General features: G+C 48.3%; 1 protein-coding gene across 1 annotated transcript in view; it reads right to left on the bottom strand.

Moving 5' to 3' along the window:
* Positions 1-21,439, bottom strand: part of LOC133352797 (kinesin-like protein KIF26A) — a 122,068-nt gene extending 100,629 nt beyond the window's left edge. Inside the window, 2 exon segments of the mRNA XM_061568702.1 lie at positions 13,656-13,889; positions 20,298-21,439. Of these exon segments, the coding sequence (XP_061424686.1) occupies positions 13,656-13,889; positions 20,298-20,360 (297 nt within the window). The 5' untranslated portion in view covers positions 20,361-21,439.
* Positions 21,440-21,732: the final 293 nt, after the last annotated feature.

The following is a 21,732-nucleotide window of genomic DNA, read 5'->3' as shown; positions in this document are numbered from 1 at the left end:
AGAGACGAGGAATTATAAGAGCATCTTGATGCCGTAGTATATTTTTGACTTACTCCTCAGAGGAGGATGAAACATAGGAAGGATGGAGAGAGACAGGCAAGCTGGCAACAGGGCGGGTGTGGCAGGGGGGGTGAAATTAAACTTGTATCAGTCTTCTGTGTCCGTCACAGCACACATCGATATCTGTCTTCGGAGACTGAAGCTGATTATTTGAGTATCTGCTGATATGAAGTGCTTCGCTTTCATGGTTTGACGGATTGGGTTTGTAAGACATGTCGGGCTGGTGGCATTGCCTGGGTTGGGCATGGTGGTAATACGGGAGTTGGTGCACGCATAACTGTGCGAAAACGCCTTGTTTTGGGTTTATTTTCATTTTAAGGACATGGATGATATTTTGCAAAAAAGACCCAACGAAGCCACATAAAGCATGGATGGATGCTCTGCCAATTACAAAAGGCATTACCGCTTCGATTTACTATTTCCCTCTTTTTTTCAAGTGCCAAAAAGCGACTTGAAGTGAATGACATTTAGATACGAGGAGGGAGACTTGGCCGGAAATCATAGGCCTAGATGTGGCTCACATTTTTTACTAATTAAAGCGGTGCCAACGAGGACCGAAGGATGTTCTATTTACATCGATTTGATTGATTATTTTTATTTTTTGTCGCCGGTTTAAAAAAAAAAATCAGCCTCAATCTGCTTTACTACAACGCCCAGTGGGAGGACCTTTCAGAAAATGTACAGTACACGTAACTGTACACACTTTTCACTTTTCCACCCCAACAACCATATATCTATCCTAAACGACCATGAGTCTAAAATTCCCAATGTCATTTGTGCGCTTAATAAAAACATGTCCGCTTTATCAATAGGCCTCGTTTCAACCCTCCAAATGGAGATAGTCGATGAGATATGAAAATGTTCTCTTTCCAGGCAAATGAAAAAAATCACACGCACTTTTATAAAAAAAAAAACTTGAAGCCTTGTGCTCGATTTAGCCTGATTAAAATTCCACCGAGTTCTGCCAAAAATATATCGCAGATTGTCTTTCTTGCCGTCACTACTACGAGGCAGCTGTCACGCGCACCCGACTTTGCCACTGTGTGGACTCGTGTGTAAATCTGTCGGACTCACCCCACAGGGCCCCGTCCATCCTACCCTTCTTGTAACTCACCAACTCGATTAATTCGGCCACTTCGGCTCACCCGAACATTTGGTGCACACATCCACACTCTGCGAAGAAACGCTCAATAATCCCCTTTACAAACTTTCTCTACGGCTTTGTAACCAAATCTGCCACAAATACGTGAAAGAGTAAAAGCTAAAGGTGCTTTGCAGTTGCTTGTTAATGCCACTGCTGGTGGAAGCCAAGCCCCTCTATATTGGCTATTCTGTCCGATTGGCTGACTGTGGATTTAAGAAGCTTGCCACATCGTTACAACCGCAGTGCCGGGAGATTGCACCGGCCAAACTCTGGATTGTAAGTCCAGAGTGCAGCTTAGGTTACTTCGCAATGGAACTCTTCGTCGAATTGTAACAGTACGGTGAATATGCTCCCCATCGCCTGTAGCCTGTGATATAAAACTATCATCAGCCACAATGAGGGCCCTAAAAAATGACTTCTAATAAGTAATCATTTGCCACGAAAACCATGTTTGTGCTGTGTTTCATTACCGTTGTCAGGCAGAGTTTATTTTTACGTCTGTGACAGCCCAATGTGCATTTAGTCACTCTGATTAAGAACAACACACACGTCGTAATTGGATCGGGTAACACGGTTTGGAAAGTTTCCATCCAGCGTGTCATTAGAATTACTTTCTGTGGCTATATTGGGCACATTTCCAAGTAATCCGGTGACCGGCAGTTTGTGCATGGCAATCATCAAGAGTCGAAAATAATCAATCCAGGCTTTTCCTTAGAAAAACACTCACAGAACCAACATAAAACTGTGGGAAAATGAGTCAACAAATGTATGAGATCAGTTTTTTTTTAACAACAGTCCAGGAACCAAGTCTCTTCAACCTCCGCTGGAGTACCAACTCAAATCAATCATTATGAATGACAGTCAACTTAAATATACTCTCGTAAGTAAATGAAAAGAATGCAGTCTTAAAGAGACGTTAAATATGTCATGGGCAGACAAGACGGGTAGTATGGATGTGTTAAAGATAGCAGGTACAAAATAAATAAATTTTCAAGCGTAATTAGAGAAAGACGAATTTTTTTTGGGCATGTAATGAGAAAACCAGAAAGAGAATATGTTTTGATTGGGGACATTTTAGGTACAAGAAGCCAGGGAAGATGGCGAATTAATTTCCACAATTGGATGCAACTGGGAAAATCGTATGCAAAGTTCTTGAATAATGCCTGCTAATTGATACTAAAACGTTAATTAGCAGGTTGGGAAAACATCACTGTACTCTCCGGATTATAAGACACTGGAAACTTTAAAATGCAGGAAAAAAATAGGGCATCTCATAATCGGGAGAATGCAGTAATATTTATTATTTAATTTACCTGCAATAAAAAAACATTTTGTAATCACACTTGAAATGGACACTTCAAATGCTACGGGCATCATTCACTCCTCGTATTATCAGCACTGAGAATGTGAGTTAACCATTCAGAGCTCATTTATTATTTCCTGGGACTCGATCTCGCTGGTGACATTTCATAATTGTGTAAATGAAACACGATGCGGACGCTGACAATGTTGACATTTTTGTACTGCCCCCACACTACTGACATTAAGCCATTGGGGGTTCCATTCTCGTATTGAGAGCAGGGACGTTGCATCTCGGTGGAGCCAATGGAAACAGGCATCTACCAAGGGTTTAGAGTATGGATTATCCGCACAAGGCACTACCACTGGAGTATAAGGGTACTCTTAGCCATAATATTATTATATTATTGTACCCGATATTCCTAAAATCCTACGAAGAGCTTTTTGCTAACGAGATGCAAAAAACGTTGAGATGGATGTGACGCGCCAGAATAATTCCCCGAATGGCGTTCCGGACGGTTGCGACTGAAATTCAGCACTGGCACCTAGAGCGAGATGTGCCAGGCTTGAAAGTCCTTCCGCCCCAAATGTGTTGAATCGCAGCAATTTGCTTTGTTCGTAATAGCACACAGAAAGTATAAACAGCATTCGAAATGTCACATTAAGTGGTTTGGGTTTTGTAGGCTTCACTTTGCACATTTGCAATTCACCCCTGGCAACACGTAACCGGCCGTGTATGAAACGAGCATGCAATCAATAGCACTGCACCGGCTCTTTCATGGAGCCCCTACCTGTCCGTGCTTAAAATAAAATCTTCTCACACTTCTGCGATATCCGATATTGACCGGGTGATTGGGAGATAACGCGCCGCAAGGCGCTGCCAGCTGCTTGTGAGTATTTTGGGCAAACCGATGGGTGCGTGCGTGAGTACGTGCGTGCGTGCGTGCGTGCGATCCAAACGACATCACACGCTGACGATGAATCAAAAACTTGCCGTGCCAGCAGCATCAATTTGCTTCGGTAAAAAAAAAAAATATGGTGCTGCTCCAATTTTTTATGTGCCAGACATAAAAAAACAGTATTTGATAAACTACTTTCTGTCACATGACAGTTTTTATTTTCCTTCCTCTCCGTTATGCTTTCGTCAGGTGTTTTTCGGTCTTTTTCTTTACGGTTCATTCGCACATGTATGTTTGGATTTGCAGCAAAACCTTTCATAGCTGTGCCTATGTAGGTGGCACTATTGGGGAAGACCCTAATATCTCCATTTATCTGGGGAAAATAACTCGACTGATCTGCATTCACCCGTGGATCATTGCAGACAATCGGATGAATTCTCCATGCGACTCCTATAAGTATATACAAAAAATTGGATAATTAATTGGCCGAACACAGTGTGTGCGCTGACCACTTATGGATCTCCTGCCCACGGATATGGATCTAAATTTCCACACAACTCCTCATAGCCACAAACACACCGCGCAGGTAATAATGATAATAGAGCAGTAGTTGCGAGTCAACTGGGGTTAATGGATACCAGGCGTCGTGGATGATAATGAGTCGTGCATGAGGGGAGTGTGCAGATCTTTCAGGTTTCACTCTGTACTCCAATCGTGTGACGAAAGGAAAATGCCGCTGGATTATAAGGGTCGTGGACGCCACAAGGGTTCTATGCTCACGTTGCAGAAATATAAAGCATGCGAACAACCTTACGCTATTTTACACACGAATGGACTGCAAAAACAGCATTTTTTTTTTTATCAAACTACATTCTGTGCAAACAACAAAAGCAGATTATACACGAAGTGGGTTCAAACATTGTCATTGCAATTAAATGTATTTACCAATAATTATTTTGGAATTACTAGTGCTTGCTGATTCAACAAAAAAAAACGTTTTAATAACCCAACTCTTGCACTAAATGTGTAGTAATGAGGGTAGAGTGTCCGTGGCTGGCAGCAGCGCGATCCAGAGGGGTTTCCTAGTGTATACAAAGCAGTCGGAAAATGTAAAAGGCGTGCAATTACTACATTCGCCTACATGCAGCAAAGTCCACCACCACCACTCCCAAGGACACACGTGTTCATAATTAGCTACGGGGCATACCGGGTTTTGCACGAGGGAGTTTTGTGACTATATTTAATTATTTTGGTTTACTACACGGATAAACTAAACCTAAACTATGTTTTTTTTTACCAGGTAAGGCCCACTTAAATATAGCTTTTGTTTCAGAAGCGAAGTGACCTGGCCACAAATGATGGCTCAACGAAGTGGCTTATCACGTAGAAATGTATCGCAGTTAAATATTCTAAACGTATGTTGATTCTAAATGTGGATAGGAAAACCGGAGGATCCGGAAAAAAAGTCCATACGACCACGGTGAGAGAGACATGCAAACTCCAAATATACAGCAGGCGTTAGCGTCAAAATCGAACCCAGGCCCTCCTAGGATGATTCTGTTTAGCCAGTTTCACAGCTATTTCACGAGGAATATCTGTAATCACTGTAGTGCGTGAGCACAGCAAACAACAAAACAACAACAAAAAACGTCAAATAGTGAAAACGAGGACGAGGTTCTTAACGAATATCGCACAACTAATACATTTGACTGTCATAAACGAAACACAAGTGAAAACAGTGAAAGTGTAACTTGAAAAAAGGTAGGTACAGGTGCATATAAACGTTTTACTTTCGTCTAACAGTGACACAAAACACACACAAATTTAAAAAAACACAGCGCAAAACTTGTGATGGCAAGAGCTGCCAGAAAACGTTCTGTACAGGTGCAAGTTTGCTCTGTATTTTGACTTGGAATCCAACGCCACACTCATTCCAACCCGCCCCACTCCTCTGCTCTCCACCCATGACTGACGTTCCCCGCCATCTCCAGCGTGGAACACTCATCGTCGCTGGCCGGATTTTAGAACGCCGGTGCTGCAGGAGCACGGCACTGTACGAGCACAGCACTGCTGCTGCAGCTGCAGCAGCAGCAAAGACCGAAAGAATAGATGAATTAGAAAAAAAATTGCGAGCCGTAGACTCGCAGACGGCAATTACGCGTGATGCCCTACAACGGAACAAAACGGGCGGACTTGGGAAAAGGCGGAACTGCCTGGAGCATTATTCAAAAGAAGCTAAAAAAAAGAGGAGAGAGATGAACCTGATACGGGTGCAATTCACGAGAGTGCAATTCTGCCCGAGAGAAAGGGAGACCACCCAGGCCGAATCCCCAAGAGCCGGTGTGGCAGCCGTACCTGCCGCCGATGGGCCGAGATGCTACTTGATCAGCCCCGCAGAGGCGGACCTGGCACTGTCCTTCACTTTGAGTGGCAATAGACTGGCGATGCGCATTCCAAATGATTTGTGCAGTCAGATTTTGTTTTACCTTGCGCTGGGGGTGGGGTTCGCCCATGGCTCGACGATTGAATATCAGGAAATATGCTTCGCAGCGCTTTGAGATGTAACCGCGAGAGCGCCGCAGCTTAAAATCGCCGTGGCTGGGAGGGGGACCCAGCATTTCGGCGCATTTTTTCAGTGGGATTTTAATGAACCCTGTAAACTCCGAGGCACGCGGTTTGGCAGGCGTCTCCCTTTCTTTGAAAACTTGAACTTTCCACTTGTATACACAGATTACAAAAGAAATTGCGACTCCAAAAATGCATACAAAAAAAATAATAATTTAAAATACCAGGAATAAATACAACAATGGGGCCATCGGGTTTTCTCCATTTTTTTAATAGGCAGTGTGTGCGTGAAGAGCTTTCACAACACAGTCGTGACGGAGAGGGGCAGGCGCAGGACTCACTGAGTCACCCAGAGCAAAACGGCGGTGGCAGCAAGGGTAGAGGGGAAAGTACTGCCCCTGAAATCGCTCACGGCAGTCCTGGTGGAAGGGCCTCCAGTAGAGCGAGCTCTCGAGAGAGCCCCTCTCTTGGGTATTCTGGCCAGATGTCGTTTAAGAGGTACCACACCGCAAGTGACCTGTCGATCGACTAACTACAGTTGACCCATTTCTGGGTGAACAGGGGTGGGGGGGGGATATTTACAAAAAACTTAACCATTAACTAAAACGCCAGGCCGGGAGATACAATCAAACCGGCAACCTCTGGATTGCAAGATGAGTCTGCTAATCATTACGCCACGGCAGTATCCTTATTGATGGAGAAATGTACCCACCTTAAATCGGAATTATTACTATTGTTAGAGGAACACAAGTATTCAGTCTGAGTTAACTTAAAAATGTGGGCTCTGGGCATTGACATGTTTGTAGAGTGTAGGATTGCCACAGTTTGCTGAGCATAGTCCTCTTGTTGAGTTTGCAGTACTAGGACATCTCTAAGTCTTCCAGGGATATTAGGAGGCCTGTTGTGTTGTCAGTTGTGTGATAATACACAACTCAGAATCATGCATTTGCAGCATCTAGTTCTTCCTCTCTTCGTGGGAAGCCACGGTGGCAAACGTTCAATTACCTCGTCTGGTATACAGGAGGCCATGAGTTCAGTCCCGACCCTGACCCTGTATATTTGGAGCATGCATGTTCTCTCGGTGGTCACGTGGATTTTTCTCCGCTTCCATCCGTTTTTCTCTCCACATTTAGAGACGTATATTTAGAGTATTTGGCTGCTATAAATTTCCACGTGATAAGCCACTTCATTGAGCTATAATTTGTGGCCAGGTTGCTTATGAAAAATAGATATTTAGCTCAGTGGGCCTTATAAAAATAGTTTGCAAATAGTTTTTTTTTCTGCTAAATATTCTTCTTCCCATGATGAAACGTGGATGTTTGAACCCCAGGAGTTGGCAACCCTCGTGGAGAGGGGGCACAGGTGGGGTAGTTTTCCACAGGCTTCAGATATCAAGAGGGACTCAGAAAAAGCCAAGCTAGGCCTCAGAAGGGACCTAATTTTGCATATTGCCTGGGGGCGTCCAAAGACCTTTCGTGACCCTGCGTGTATGAAAGAAACTCATGGAGACTTAAAAGCCACACACTGCTCACTCTGTTGATGAGACACCGGTTGAGTATGTGAAGGGAAAGCTACCGTTGTGATTGCCTAAAGGTTGCACAAAAAACAACAACAGAAATGCTTCGGCAGTGAAATCATAGTGCGGTAAACCACGCACGCAGTGGTATTAACCGCCGAACACTCACTCGGCACAGGCGTCACTGTAATCCCGACAGGACGGGAGAGCCGGGCACTTTACAAAATCCCCACAACGAGCGGCGGCCATCAATGTCAAGTCGACATCAACGTCGCCGCAACAAGACTTAGCCGCGCTTTCTGGAGAGCTTCTTGGCCACCTTTTGCCTCCGACGAGCACATTTGAGTACGTACGGTGTGAAAGAAGTTCAACACACACACACGTGGCCTGGCTATAAAATTCACCGTGTAGCGTTTTACTCCGATGGTCTTGCAACCGACTCCACGGTCACCGTTTACCCACTCACGGGATGGAATTCTTAAAATGAACTTCTGCTACCCACAAGCAGTTTAGACAGTGCATCAGTGCAGCCTGTGGCGAGTTCCCCAATTGGTCGCTGTAACCCCCCCCCTCCCCGTGTCACTTTGTTAGTCCAGATCAAAACTCGTTATCATGTTCCCTCTGCAGTATGAAGATTTAATTGTAAATGCGAACCACGGTCAAGGTCACAATCATGACAATCAATTATAGGTTGCCATCAACATTAGGTAAAAAGAAAGCTGGATTTAACAGTTTTGATACATTGAAACATCCCAGAATCACTTCTTAAAACTTTGTGGAATGATTTCTTAGCTGTGGCCTACATAAAAAAGAAAATGTGCAGATTACATTAATGGGCACATCACGTTAATGGGACATGGTGGTGTGCGTTGAAAAGTCTTCAGACTTTTGCATGTTTGCACAAATTAGCCGTTTTACAAAGTATCCCATTACATAATATATCAGAGGTCAGAGGGCAGATAACAATCGCTAAACAGAGCACAACGGTCTACTTTGTGAACCCATTGGCCACCCAGGTGTGAGTATACATTTAAACAAAAAAAAAGCGATGTGAAATCAAGAAGGACTATCTTACTTTAGAATCAACCTCACGCGCGCTAACCCATATGAGGGTGAGCACAACTCCAATTTGCTGAACATGACGCGCGGCACAGTGGCCTGGTGCCGGCAAAGAAGTCGGTGCGAATTTCGCACGAAACTAACAATCGGTCGATTAATTTCATCGGACACACAGGATGCCCTGTAAAAATTCAACTGGCTCATTTTACCGATGAAATTGGAGCTCAATGCAGCCCGTGCCAGGTGGCGTGTATGCTGTGAAAGGAGCATTTAATCAGCAGAAATGTTGCTTGAGGTTGGGTCACCAAATCACAAGCACCCCTCAACCCCCACCCAGCTCTGCCCTCCGTCCCATGCTCTTCCGTCGCGAGTGGCTCACGTTGCAGCCATCTTCAACATGCCCTCATTTCGTCAATCCTGGGGACCAGAACATTTCGCCAAATCTGCTCGGGCTCCCGCATTTAAGAGGCCCCCTCTCCTCCCACGTAATTGCCAAAAACAACAAATGTCGGCTCACCTTTCTGTGAGTTTCTGGAATATATCAACACAGAAGTAAGGTGGACCCCCCGTCAGTGGCTTCTGTTGGTTACTTCCCAAAAAAAACAATCTCAAACTCTGGCCAATTGCCGAGAGTGGCGACCATTATGCACGATCGAGAGTGGTCGGGAAACAACTCAACCCCCTTCCATCAGAAAACCCACGGCATTGTTGAAATTGACTGTTCCTGTTCAACACAAATTGGACCCGTAGCATGCATGTTTTGCTTTTAAGGTGTGCAGCGAAAAGCGGAGGGGGGGGGGGGGCACATAACACAGAGCAACATCTCGTCATGACGTCTCGGCCCTCAAGTATGTGGCTGGAAACAGCTGCGGCTGCGCTTTCTTCCTCACAGCACCGAGCCCTCAATTACGCCGCCACCACCACCACCACAGCCGCCACCACCACCACCACCGCCACCACCACGCGGCAGCAGCAGCACGATAAGCACACCGTCTGCGGCTCCGTTGCTTTAATTCCTTTTCAGTCGAACCCCATAATATATAAAAACATAACGTAAAAAACATATAATTCCCCCCCCCCCTTCCCCATAGTGAATTACCAGGAATGCGTTGAAGGCCGATTTATTAACCGCAGACATTTTATAGACAAGATTTAAAATGAATAGTGCTCCACCTTGGTTTCATGCGAGGAGGCGCTGCCTTTAATGCTGTGGCTGAGAGAAGCAGATTGCATGCACAATAGAGTGGGGGCTAAGTTAAATGTGTCCGACAGAATTTCGATGGCAGACACACACAGCGTGGGGTTTTCCGAGAGGACGACTGCTTGCTTTTAGGGGCAACGTTCAAAACTCATCCCGCTATCATCTGTTTCTTACGCTGCATCTCTTCAAAAGGGGCTTTTTTGCTTTGCGTTGCCCCAACATTATGGAAAAACTGCCTCTGTAAAATGTTCAAAAGTTTGTGGCCTGCTTAACATTGGATGATGACAATCATCATCGTCGTCATCTCATCACAAATATATATATATATAGTCTGTAGAGGGGTGTTCTTAAATATTTTCAGAGGGGGAGCACTTTCGCCTGTAAGACATCATCACACATTTGAAACCGTTGGGGTTTGACAGCAGCACGATGATGATGGGGGGGGGGGGTCACTCTTTGTGTATTGTGGGGGGACGCATATCAGGGGCCCCACTAGAGGCCACCAGAGGCTGCCAGTGGCCCATGGGCCTTGCAATGGAGAACACTGCTGCAGAGAGAGAGAAAAATATAACATTCATAGATACCCCACTAATTCTAACTACTCCACTGATTTCTAATTAGCCCACTTCCTTAATTATGGAATGGTGATTGGATATTGTGTACGCGATGGCTCCATCATAGTGTTAAAAATATAACAATTTAAGAAGTGCACTGAGATTGGCGGGAGCAGTGGTGTTTTAGTGAGATATCTACAACTGAATCATCCTGCATGTAAAAAAAAACATGGAAATTCAGATCATGGACCAAGAAACAAACATTTCACCGGGGAATTTAAGCCGTGCGGGCTCTTGATTATTAACGTGTGCCATCGGGCACTCTGGGTGCCCTGTTTGGATCGAGAGACGCTTCCTGTACCATTCTGATATTGCATTACGATTTCTGAGACGCTTTTAAGATCAACGATATTGTATTATATCCTGAAAAGTAATCCCGTAGAGTTAGTGCACTGGCTATGCTTTGCCTGCAGGGCAATTTTGTCCCGATGTCTAGACACACAATTGGGTCTTGCTCGGGATTCCAAGGAATGCTCGGAAGTCAAGTGAGAGCTCACTCCGTAGAGAAGGATAATGATGCCACATACTCTCCAAACACTGTATACCCAAACATAGCAATAATAATATATGTTAATATATAATTATACGGAGCCCGTTTTGCAATACACTGCTGAATCACGGCCTCCGCATTCCTTGTCAGAGACAGGGGTCGCTGCACCATACTTTCCCACTCTGGTCAGGGCAGGTTGGTGAAGGCAGGTGAGCTCAGACCAGGTGCACACATCACTTCCCACTGATGTTTGTCACAGTCAGGACTCCAACTCAGGTCACCAGGTTCATGGCACAGCACACTAACAACTATGCCACCGATCGCTCCACCGTGTTAACATTTATCATGACACAAATGATCACTGTCAATAAATATATCGTGACTATTATTAAATCTCATAAACTGGTCAGGTGTGTGCCAGACAATTGTAACCCATGTCTTGGGAGTTGTCCGTAGACTCGTCGGGGGTCAAAGTGGAAGTGCTCGATTGGTGGGGGAAGGTGATACTCGCAGGGCTGCTGCAACATCGCACGAAAGACCGCAGGACTCAATCAATTTGCAAGTACATTTGGTATTGGCGCCATTCACGCAATGTAAGGCTGTAGTGAATACACAATATTTCAGAGACACATTCTGCAGTAGTTTCACAGGAGAGGATAATAGTATATCCATTCAAAACAATCATATTAGACAACGGCCCCACGGAACGTGATATCACAGAACTACTTCAGAGAGGAGCCCCTCAAGCAACCTTTTATCCAAACCATGGCTGTGTGTCGCGTGGAAGTCAACCCAATGTTGTTGTTGTGCAGCCATTGGTGACCAGACCATGAGATCACCGCTACACTTGAGACCCCGCTTTAATCACAGGTGGCTGAACATATTCACACCCAGATTATTAGCGGCACTGGCTCGATGCTTTGACTCCCCCACTCGAGCCAAAAGGGACATTTTACGGAGCACAGATGTGCGGCGGGGTGCGTCTACACGAGCGTGAGTTGAGACTCCACGCGATTTCAGCGGGCCGTTGACACGCTGGCGCGCCTGCAATGACACGTTCGCCAAGAACACTCGAGTCACGCGGAGCGTGATACGGGACGTCGTTGAATCCACCCAGTTTCATGAAGGGCGCGTTTGATGTTGTAAATGGAATGGTTACTCTAAAGCAGGATTTCCCAAGCTCTAGTCGGCGCTACTTGCGTTTACCAAATTACCCCCCCCCCCCCATTCAAATTAAGTCATTCCACGCTGCACGCACCTGATGATTTTAAAACAACTCCCATGTGATGCTCTGAGCAATTAAGCTGTCTGCGCGAATAGAGAGCCGATGCAGGTGCTGCATGTGTGTGTGTGCGTTTTGCACGTGATGCAAAGTGTTAATTGCTTGTCGCCTCGCGTGTGACGTGTTTAACAATCATCGGGCGCGTGCAGCGTGGAACACGTTGATTCGTATCTGAATGGGGAGCAAATTGTAGACGGGGACAGACGGGGCGTGCCGGGTTACGCTGGCAGGCGTTTGGGAAACTTTCTCGAAGCGACTCGTTAGGTTTTTTGTGCGGTGCTTCGCTGGCCAGCTGACGATAATATTTCACGGCATATTAACGGTGTTAGATTACGGGACTTCAATTTGTTTGCAGCCCTTAACATTACCGTGCAGTGTGCAAATACCATCACGGAACGCCCGTCTTATGTTGTGTTTATTTGCAGAGTTTGCGCCTCCGTTTAGCACGGTTGGCTACGTACGATGCGAAAGAAGTTCAACATACATACATACAGAGAGTTACCAATATTTTTGCACCATTAATACGAGCGTATGATAACAACATGAAAAATCAACGCAATTTTTCTAAGAGATAGCATTCAATGCCCTACCCCATTTAAAGGGTTTAAAGTGTTTCCTTTGAAGTCCTTCACTGTGTTACAGGCTACCTTAGACTTAAGTCACAATTGAATGTTATCATTGGAATCCCATTTTTCACTCGGTGTGTGTGTGCGTGTGTAGATTGTGTTTACAGAAGGTCTATACCACGAACAGAATTATTTCTTCCTCTACGTTTATAATAAATCCAGGTTTTTTTTTGCGAGATGGAGCGATGAGGTCAGTTCAAGGGCGGTACTGAAACGGACGGCAGCAGCTCTGGCCCGTTTAGGGGGGGGGTGGTGACGGTATGGGGGAGGCCTTCATCCAGCAGTGGATAGACAATGGCTGATAACCGAACTTTATTTACCACCAACAATTCTCCCTTGTGAAGAGACGCGGAGAGACTGGAAAATACCGGCTTATGTGGCCTGCGACGAAAACAATATTGAGGACAAAAATGTCGTTCTGACTTCGCACGATTTCGCACAGTTGCCGAAACTGAGAGTCCTGGTGAGGCTGGTGGGAGATGTGACCCAACCCCACCCCCATCCCCACCCTTTCCCTCCTTGCTTAAGGCTCAGCCCCGCTTCTGAATTCTTATAGCCAAGTCAAACACTGCTGGTCAACAATAATTAACGCCGGTGACGATCACGCCATGAGCGTCAGAGATTATGCTCATACATTCAGGGAGAGAGAGAGAGAGCGAGATCAGAAGTCGGATCGTTCTGTTTCAACGTTTGCTTTACGCTTATTTACCATCGACCGTGTCGTGCCCCGGCTGCTTACAGGACAACTGTGAAGAAACAGAGCTTCATAGCTCATCGGATTCCTCCAGTATAACATCAATATTCCGATTTTGAGTTTCTTTCGAACCCTGCAACACCCCACAAGCCACTCTTTTGAACAAGGTCCACACACACGCTGCAGGGGTCACGGGCTGGGCTGACCTTGGCGGGCGAGGCGAGCTTCCTCCGCGGCTCCCCCTGGCGCGAGCCGCACGCGGCGCACCAGGCGGGGGGGGGCCCCCCCACCCTGGCCTCCTCGCCGGCCCACGCTCCGGCCCCCGGCACGGCACCGGCCCCCTCCGGCGTGGGCCTCCGGAGGCCGCTGCGATCGTCCGGGGAGGCGGCGGCGGCGGCGGCGGCGGCCTTCGCGTGGGGCTGGCTGCCATCCGACGACGCCTGTTTGTCCGCGTGTGGCGAAAGTTTGATCAAATTAATATTTAGAAAGGTCAAGCCGCAGCCACGTCTCCTTATTAACATGGTTGTGCGTTTTGATTTAAAGCTTTCGTGACTGCAGGGATTCATGTTCTTTCGGTAAAGTCACGTAGAAGGGAAATAATAAAATAAAATAAAAATATAAAACAATATTATTGTATTATTATTTTATTATTTCCCTTTCAGGTGATTTTACCGAAAGAACCAAGAATATCGTTGTCCGTGTCCCACGCTGCTGCCGTTGCTTTACGGCGCCTTGAGATGCGGCTGCATTTAGACGCTGCTCCACAAATGCAAGTTGTCTCGTCAGAAAATTGCCCAGCTCGCAACAACAAAAAACTAAGAAGTGAAAGGTACAGGTGCAGCCCTGCAATTGCTTGGCATCGCCACTGCTGGTGGAAGATCCTCCACTAGAGGGCGCTCGGGAGCCTCCACTCAAGGCTAACTTGGCCTACTCTTCCACGCTGGTCAGACGTCTTTGAAGAGGTGGGAGAGACCACGCTTTCAGAAACTTGCCAGCCGTTTCAGCTGCCACACAGCAAGATTGACATATTTCATTACGTCACCGAAATTACACGAATTAATGTCTGCGTGCCGAAGAAATGCCTCGCGACACCGTAGCACAATAGCTTGGGCTCGTTCAATCCCACACCGCCTCATTGGGAATGCAATTACAGTGAAGCGTCTGTTATCTGTGGTGATTTGGGGAGTTGCGATTGGTGGAAGCTATTACCCACGATTATCCATGGAAATTGTCTATGACCAAAGCATTCGATATGTGCCCGGTCCCATCTGACCTCAAAAGCTAAGCAGAGTTGAGCCGAGGTAATGCTGTGATGGGTCACCACGACCATGCACAAATACCAGGTTCTATGGGCATCGTGGACAGAGGAATGCATGGAACCCTCACAACCGACATGGCCTAGGAGACCCTCGTCCAACAGTGAATTGACAACCAGGCTGCTCATGTACATCCAAGGAAATTACTTTTGTTATAAAGCATAGTCATCTATCTTCTTGGTTCTATCGGTAAAGTCACGTAGAAGGGAAATAATAAAATAAAATAAATACAACATAATAAAATAACACTATGGGGACCTCATTTGCCAGTTGCCAGATAGAAGGGTAAAGAACCAATTATCATAATAAAATAATATAATAATAAATTATTATTTTATTATTTCCCTTCTACGTGACTTTACCGAAAGAACCAAGAAGATGAATCCCTGCAGTCACGAAAGCTTTAAATCGAAATTCATAGTCATCTACATATAACGGAAAATAGGATGACATTTCTGCCACGTATAGGCGACTCTTCTTACATGCAGAAAGGCACGGATAATATTATAAATGTTCGAGTTCCATGAGACCATTTCATGCGTTACCCATCTACACACAACCGCAGAGAACAGGAATAATCGATGCACAGAACACAGGAGTGAATGCAAATCAATAATCACACGGGCATCAGCAGTAGCGGGCAATATTTGGGTCTCAGTTACACGTTGGAGTAAGCAATCTCATATCTTATTGGCTATTTAAATTGTCCCACAAGTGTCCAGTCGACTTGCTGTGGGAGTGCACACAATGCATATCTGAGCTGGGTAATCGGGGGTAAAGTGGAATTTTGGGCCAAGAATGGGAATTAAGCACCATCCTTGCTCAATCATTTCCAGCGACAGTGCCGGTGTAACCGGAATTCATGGCACCTGGCGACGAACCGCAATCGATACAATGGGTGGGTGTGCGTTGTGAGATGACCACTGCAGCTATCATGTCGCATGGCACCCGGTGAACCAAATGTTGCTCTCCCCACACACACCCTAGCAGACTCACCAGTGACATCACACATACATACATATATCACACTGACATCACACCTACATCACCACGACATCATATATACATCACACTGACATCACACCTACATCACCACCACATCATACATACATCACACTGACATCACACCTACATCACCACGACATCATACATACATCACACTGACATCACACCTACATCACCACCACATCACACCTACATCACACTGACATCACACCTACATCACCACCACATCATACCTACATCACCACCACATCATACCTACATCACCACGACATCACACCTACATCACCACGACATCATACATACATCTCACTGACATCACACCTACATCATCACCACATCATACATACATCAAACTGACATCACACCTACATCACCACCACATCACACCTACATCACACCTACATCACACTGACATCACCACCACATCACACCTACATCACACCTACATCACACCTACATCACCACCACATCATACCTACATCACCACCACATCATACCTACATCACCACCACATCACACCTACATCACCACGACATCATACACACATCACACTGACATCACACTGACATCACACCTACATCACCACCACATCATACATACATCACACTGACATCACACTGACATCACACTGACATCACACCTACATCACACCTACATCACCACCACATCACACCTACATCACCACCACATCATACATACATCACACTGACATCACACCTACATCACCACCACATCATACATACATCACACTGACATCACACCTACATCACCACCACATCACAACTACATCACCACCACATCATATATACATCACACTGACATCACACCTACATCACCACCACATCACACCTACATCACACTGACATCACACCTACATCACCACCACATCACACCTACATCACACTGACATCACACCTACATCACCACCACATCATACATACATCACACTGACATCACACCTACATCACCACCACATCACACTGACATCACACTGACATCACACATACATACATCACACTGACATCACACCTACATCACCACGACATCATACATACATCACACTGACATCACACCTACATCACCACCACATCACACCTACATCACTGCGACATCACACAGAAGTCACACGCCTGCTGGTGCTCCCCTCTCCAAGTTCGCACTAAAAGACGGCACTCAAGGATTTTCCGGAAACACACAAATGAATAAATGACGTTCGGGCTGGTTGAACAACTACGCGCCTGCTGTGCTAATTGCCATTAATTGGAGGAAGCGCCCCCACCCCTGGAAGGAATTAATCGAGGGTATTTATTTATTTGTTTATTTATTTGAGCGATTCGCACAAGCGCGAAACACACAATCACCACCCAGGACATGGGAACACACGTGCTCGTCTCTCTCCCTGGCGTGGCCCGTCTCCTCGTGGCCGCAGGAGGCCACCAACAACCGCTCTGGCATGGCCATCGTCGCCCTCTCGTTTCTATCGCCGAGTCTCGCTCGAGGCCTCTGGGGAATGAGAGGACGGAGAAACGCTCCCGAAGCGAGCCGCGCAGAGACGCCGCAATTAATTGCAAATTAACAGCGCTCGTGTCTTCTGCGTGCAACAATTAAAGCCGGACTCGACATTTCGAGCAGAGCCATTTATCAAGTTACGCTACGGTTCGAGGCCTCTTCCAATCGCTCTGACTCACAATGGACTTACAGGTAAACTAGGAATCAATTGCTAGTTCGCCAAATACACTTGTATATTGCATCAGCGAGCTTCAACGTGCTATTTACCGGTTTTATGGTCGGACTCCACGCAGACAAATCAATTGGTTCATTGATAATCGATAGCATTGCATCGATGAATCCAATGCTGGATGAAGGCATCTATGTGCATTTTGTTTTTGGGGAATCTTTGAACATACGTCGCCATGCAGGTCATTGAGGGTTGGTGAAAAGGGGGGTAGGTGAGGGAGGAGGTGGTGGGGTAGGTGAGGGGATAGGTGAGGGGGTAGGTGAGGGGGTAGGTGAGGGGGTAGGTGAGGGGGTAGGTGGTGGGGTAGGTGGGGGAGTAGGTGGTGGGGTAGGCGGTGGGGTAGGTGAGGGGGTAGGTGAGGGGGTAGGTGAGGGGGTAGGGGAGGGGGTAGGCGGTGGGGTAGGTGAGGGGGTAGGTGAGGGGGTAGGTGGTGGGGTAGGCGGTGGGGTAGGTGGTGGGGTAGGTGGTGGGGTAGGTGAGGGGGTAAGTGAGGGGGTAGGTGAGGGGGTAGGTGAGGGGGTAGGTGGTGGGGTAGGTGAGGGGGTAGGTGAGGGGGTAGGTGGTGGGGTAGGTGAGGGGGTAGGTGAGGGGGTAGGTGGTGGGGTAGGTGAGGGGGTAGGTGAGGGGGTAGGTGGTGGGGTAGGTGAGGGGGTAGGTGGTGGGGTAGGTGAGGGGGTAGGTGGTGGGGTAGGTGGTGGGGTAGGTAAGGGGGTAGGTGAGGGGGTAGGTGAGGGGTAGGTGGTGGGGGCAGGAAATGCTTCATTCGCCACTGATGTTGGCCATGGCGGGGAATGGATCTCGGGTTGCTGTGTGGAGCGGTGGCTTGGAGTTTTAGAAAGTTAGGGAAGACCGTGCCCGATAAGTGAAACCGATCAACCTCCAGAACCAAATGCTACCTCTTGTTTTGTAATGTCCATGTATTCCTAGACACTGCGTGCCAAACCTCAGCTCAGGAGCCCTTTCGAGAGCGTCACGCGAATGTGCTTCACTTGGTGGCAATCAGTGGGGCGAAATGGTAAAGGGGCAAATCTGCAACGGCTTGCTCACGCCACTGTTGGCAGAAGGGGCCTCCCACAAGACGAGTTCAAGACGGGCCCCTCTGGGTGGTATTTGGCCTACTCTTCCACCCTGGCCCGAGGTCTTGTAATAGGTGGGAGTTACCCACACTTTAGCCCACCGCACGCGAACTATGATGTCCCCTCATTTATGCTGCTGGTGATACAGAGGGTGGGGGTGTTGGGGTGGACTATTTCAGGGAGAAAAAAAATCCAATTGTTTCAATTGCCGCGCGGAAAGATCGAATAGGTTCGGTTACGTACGGCGCGAAAGAAGTTCAACATACATCTGAATCGCAAATCCATGTGCGGTGATCGTTACTCGAGATGAACCGATGAATAATTTAATGCGAACGCATAGAACTCTGGGAGATTCAACAAACGCTCGGGAATTGAAATCTGTCTCTCTCCCGGGCGCATTCGCGGGCGACTGCTCAGGAATGCTTCGCGCGTCCGCGCAGCGGCTGGGAAACCGCAGCCGCCCTCTCTGGGGAAACAGCAGCCGCCCTCTCTGGACGGAGCCCCGCATAGACCACGCGCTCGTCATACCCGGGTGTGACGAGGCACCCCCCCCCCCATCCGCACTCTCGCCACAGAGCGCTCTCAACAACAGAGGACCGCGAACAAGAATCTGTGCTCAGTGCCCAAATAACAGCAAAAAAAAACTAAACAAAATTAAACGTCTACAGGAGGCGACGTTTCACGCCAATGCCTTCCCAATATGTGCCCCTATTATCGTTTCCCTTGCAGCGCAGTGTTCTATGGGCTAAAGTGTTGCTTTGTGCAGGGATAGAACCAATTGGATTGCTTCACATAACACGGTGGACTCCAACTGCTTACAAGGTTGAATCGTTCCTGTCCTCTCGCTATGGCAGTTGAAGCGTGTGCTCACAACACCACTTGGGCCGATCCGGAAGATTTATTTCATTTTCACGTGAGATAGGATGAGGAGCGAGAGGGAGGGAGAGCGGCGTAAAGACGATGTAAAAAACACATTTTTTTATTACATTCAAACGGATCCTCACATCGCTGCATACGACAGAGTGTACACGTATCCCCTAGCGATGTCGTCGGGCTTCGTTCGCTGACATTCATTTGCAAAAAAACTGCTTCAGGACATCTTCGGAAATAACAGAGATGCCATGGAGTGCCGTAGCCACCACACACACAGCGCAAGGCCCCAACGGCACGGGCAGGCGACGTTGCACAGCGCAACGCCGCTGTGGACTGCACAAGCGCCGTTCAGAGAGCGCCTTCCTTGGCAATGAGCGGCGCGCACACAAACACAACGGCCGTGAAGACTCATCATGGCAATCGACAGTCACCGGCCCACATCGCCGAGACGCATTGCTTGCGGACCCTCTACGAGAGCGGCTTTCGAGAGCTCCCTCTGGCAGGCGCCCTACCTCCACCAGCGGGGTGAGCGAGCAATTGCAGCGCTGCGCCTATACGTTCGGGGAGCGGTGGCGCAGTGGTTAGCGGAGTGCATTAAGAATCAGCCTAGCCCGAGCCAAGGCGAACATCAATGTGACCGTGATATCTTAATCGGTACCCACCGCTTCACCCCTTCATCAACCCAGCGTGGTGAAGTATAGTCAGCCAAACACCGTCGACGAGCAACACGGCAGGAGGCACCCTTCATCCAGCAGTGGATTCACGCAAGGGCTGTGCATTGCATTGCTTTTCGTTTGCCGCATGTGGAGTGCGCGCCGTGAAATGCGAACACAAACTTACCGCCGGTTTCCTCGTCTCCGATGCGTACTGCGTCCCGTCTCTGTTCACCGACACGGATTTCATCGTCTTGTCTTGGGGTTACGGTTAAAAAAAAAGAAAATTGTCTCGGTTGCCTTCTCGATGCGATTATAAACCCCTCCAGAAGCCGCCACGCGCCTCGTGTGTGCAGGCTACAGACGCAGCATCGCCCCTGCCAGCAGCGCGTGTAGCGCGCGTGTTCTCTACGTGTGTTCTATCGCCACGGTGTAGATGACGACAATAACAGACCTCCTCGCTCCGTTTCACGGACGAGAAGTGCACGTGGATCAGCAGCACCGCCTTCGAGTCACCGCGCAGCGAGCAGCATGCTCAAGTGCACAGGCGCGTGCTAGTGTACGTGCGCACGTGTGCCTGCCTCTCCGTGTCCGCGCGTGTGTGTGAATGTTGATGATGGTTTAAAGGTCCAGGTCTTTTGCGCCTCTTCGTCCGTGCGCAGGAGGCGACTGCAAGAGAGGGTCCCTCCCGGAGCGTGGGCGACGGCGCACACTCATCCAAGCTGCGCTCAATTCGCAAAATATTGAAACGACGAGAAAATGAACAAATATTGAGCAGCTGACTTGTCACAAGAGGAAGGGGGGGAGGTGAACAAGATAAAGCGCCGCCCCCAAGGCGCGGTCCGGCGGGCGGTGTCTCGCCTTGATCGCCACGCAGCGAGCCGAGGAGCTGCCCCGCACACGATCTGCGCCCTATGCTTGCCTGCAGGAGCGGCGACGCGGCGCTACTGAGCGCACCATTCCGCCCGCAGAACACCGCGGCGGTCACGCAGCCACCCTGGCGTCGCTTTGCCGCTCGCTTAAACTATTACGCCATACGCAGAGAGAGAGAGCGAGCGAGCGACAGAGAGAGAGAGAGTGTGCGCTGGAATCGGAGCAATTCCCAAGTCCTTAAAAAAAACCTCACGGAATGAGTCGATCAGGTATGCACGCGCGCGTATCGGTACGTCTCTCTCTCTCTCTACACAAGCGTCCTACAGCCCGACTCTAGAGCAGCACAGCGCCACACGCTGTACCCGCGCTGACGCGCCGCCACGAACTTGAATAGCCGAGCGCGCAACATCGCGCAGCCGCCGCACGACTCACGGCCATCACGGCCATCACGTTTGTGTCCCGGCGCGAGTCCCACACAGGCACCGCCTCGCGTGCGATGGCTTGGGGGGAGGAGTGGGGGGAGTAAGGCAGGAATGGGGAGGACTGGGGCGGTGGGGTGGAGGAGGAGGGGGAGGTGGGAGTTAGGTGCTGGACCCGGTGGCGGTGGGGGCGGCCCTGCTATAGGGAAGGATGCGTGAGCGAGTGGCTGGGTAGGTGGGTGTGGTGGTGGGTGACGCGAGTCGTGGCCGTGGTGGTGTCGTTGTTGTTGGGGAGAGGAGGAAGCGGGGGGGGGGGGATGGAAAGTCTCA

Source organism: Lethenteron reissneri, chromosome 41 (assembly GCF_015708825.2).
Source record: "Lethenteron reissneri isolate LAM-NWPU_2019-01 chromosome 41, ASM1570882v1, whole genome shotgun sequence".
NCBI lineage: Eukaryota > Metazoa > Chordata > Hyperoartia > Petromyzontiformes > Petromyzontidae > Lethenteron > Lethenteron reissneri.
This window is presented reverse-complemented; position numbering and strand designations above follow the sequence as displayed.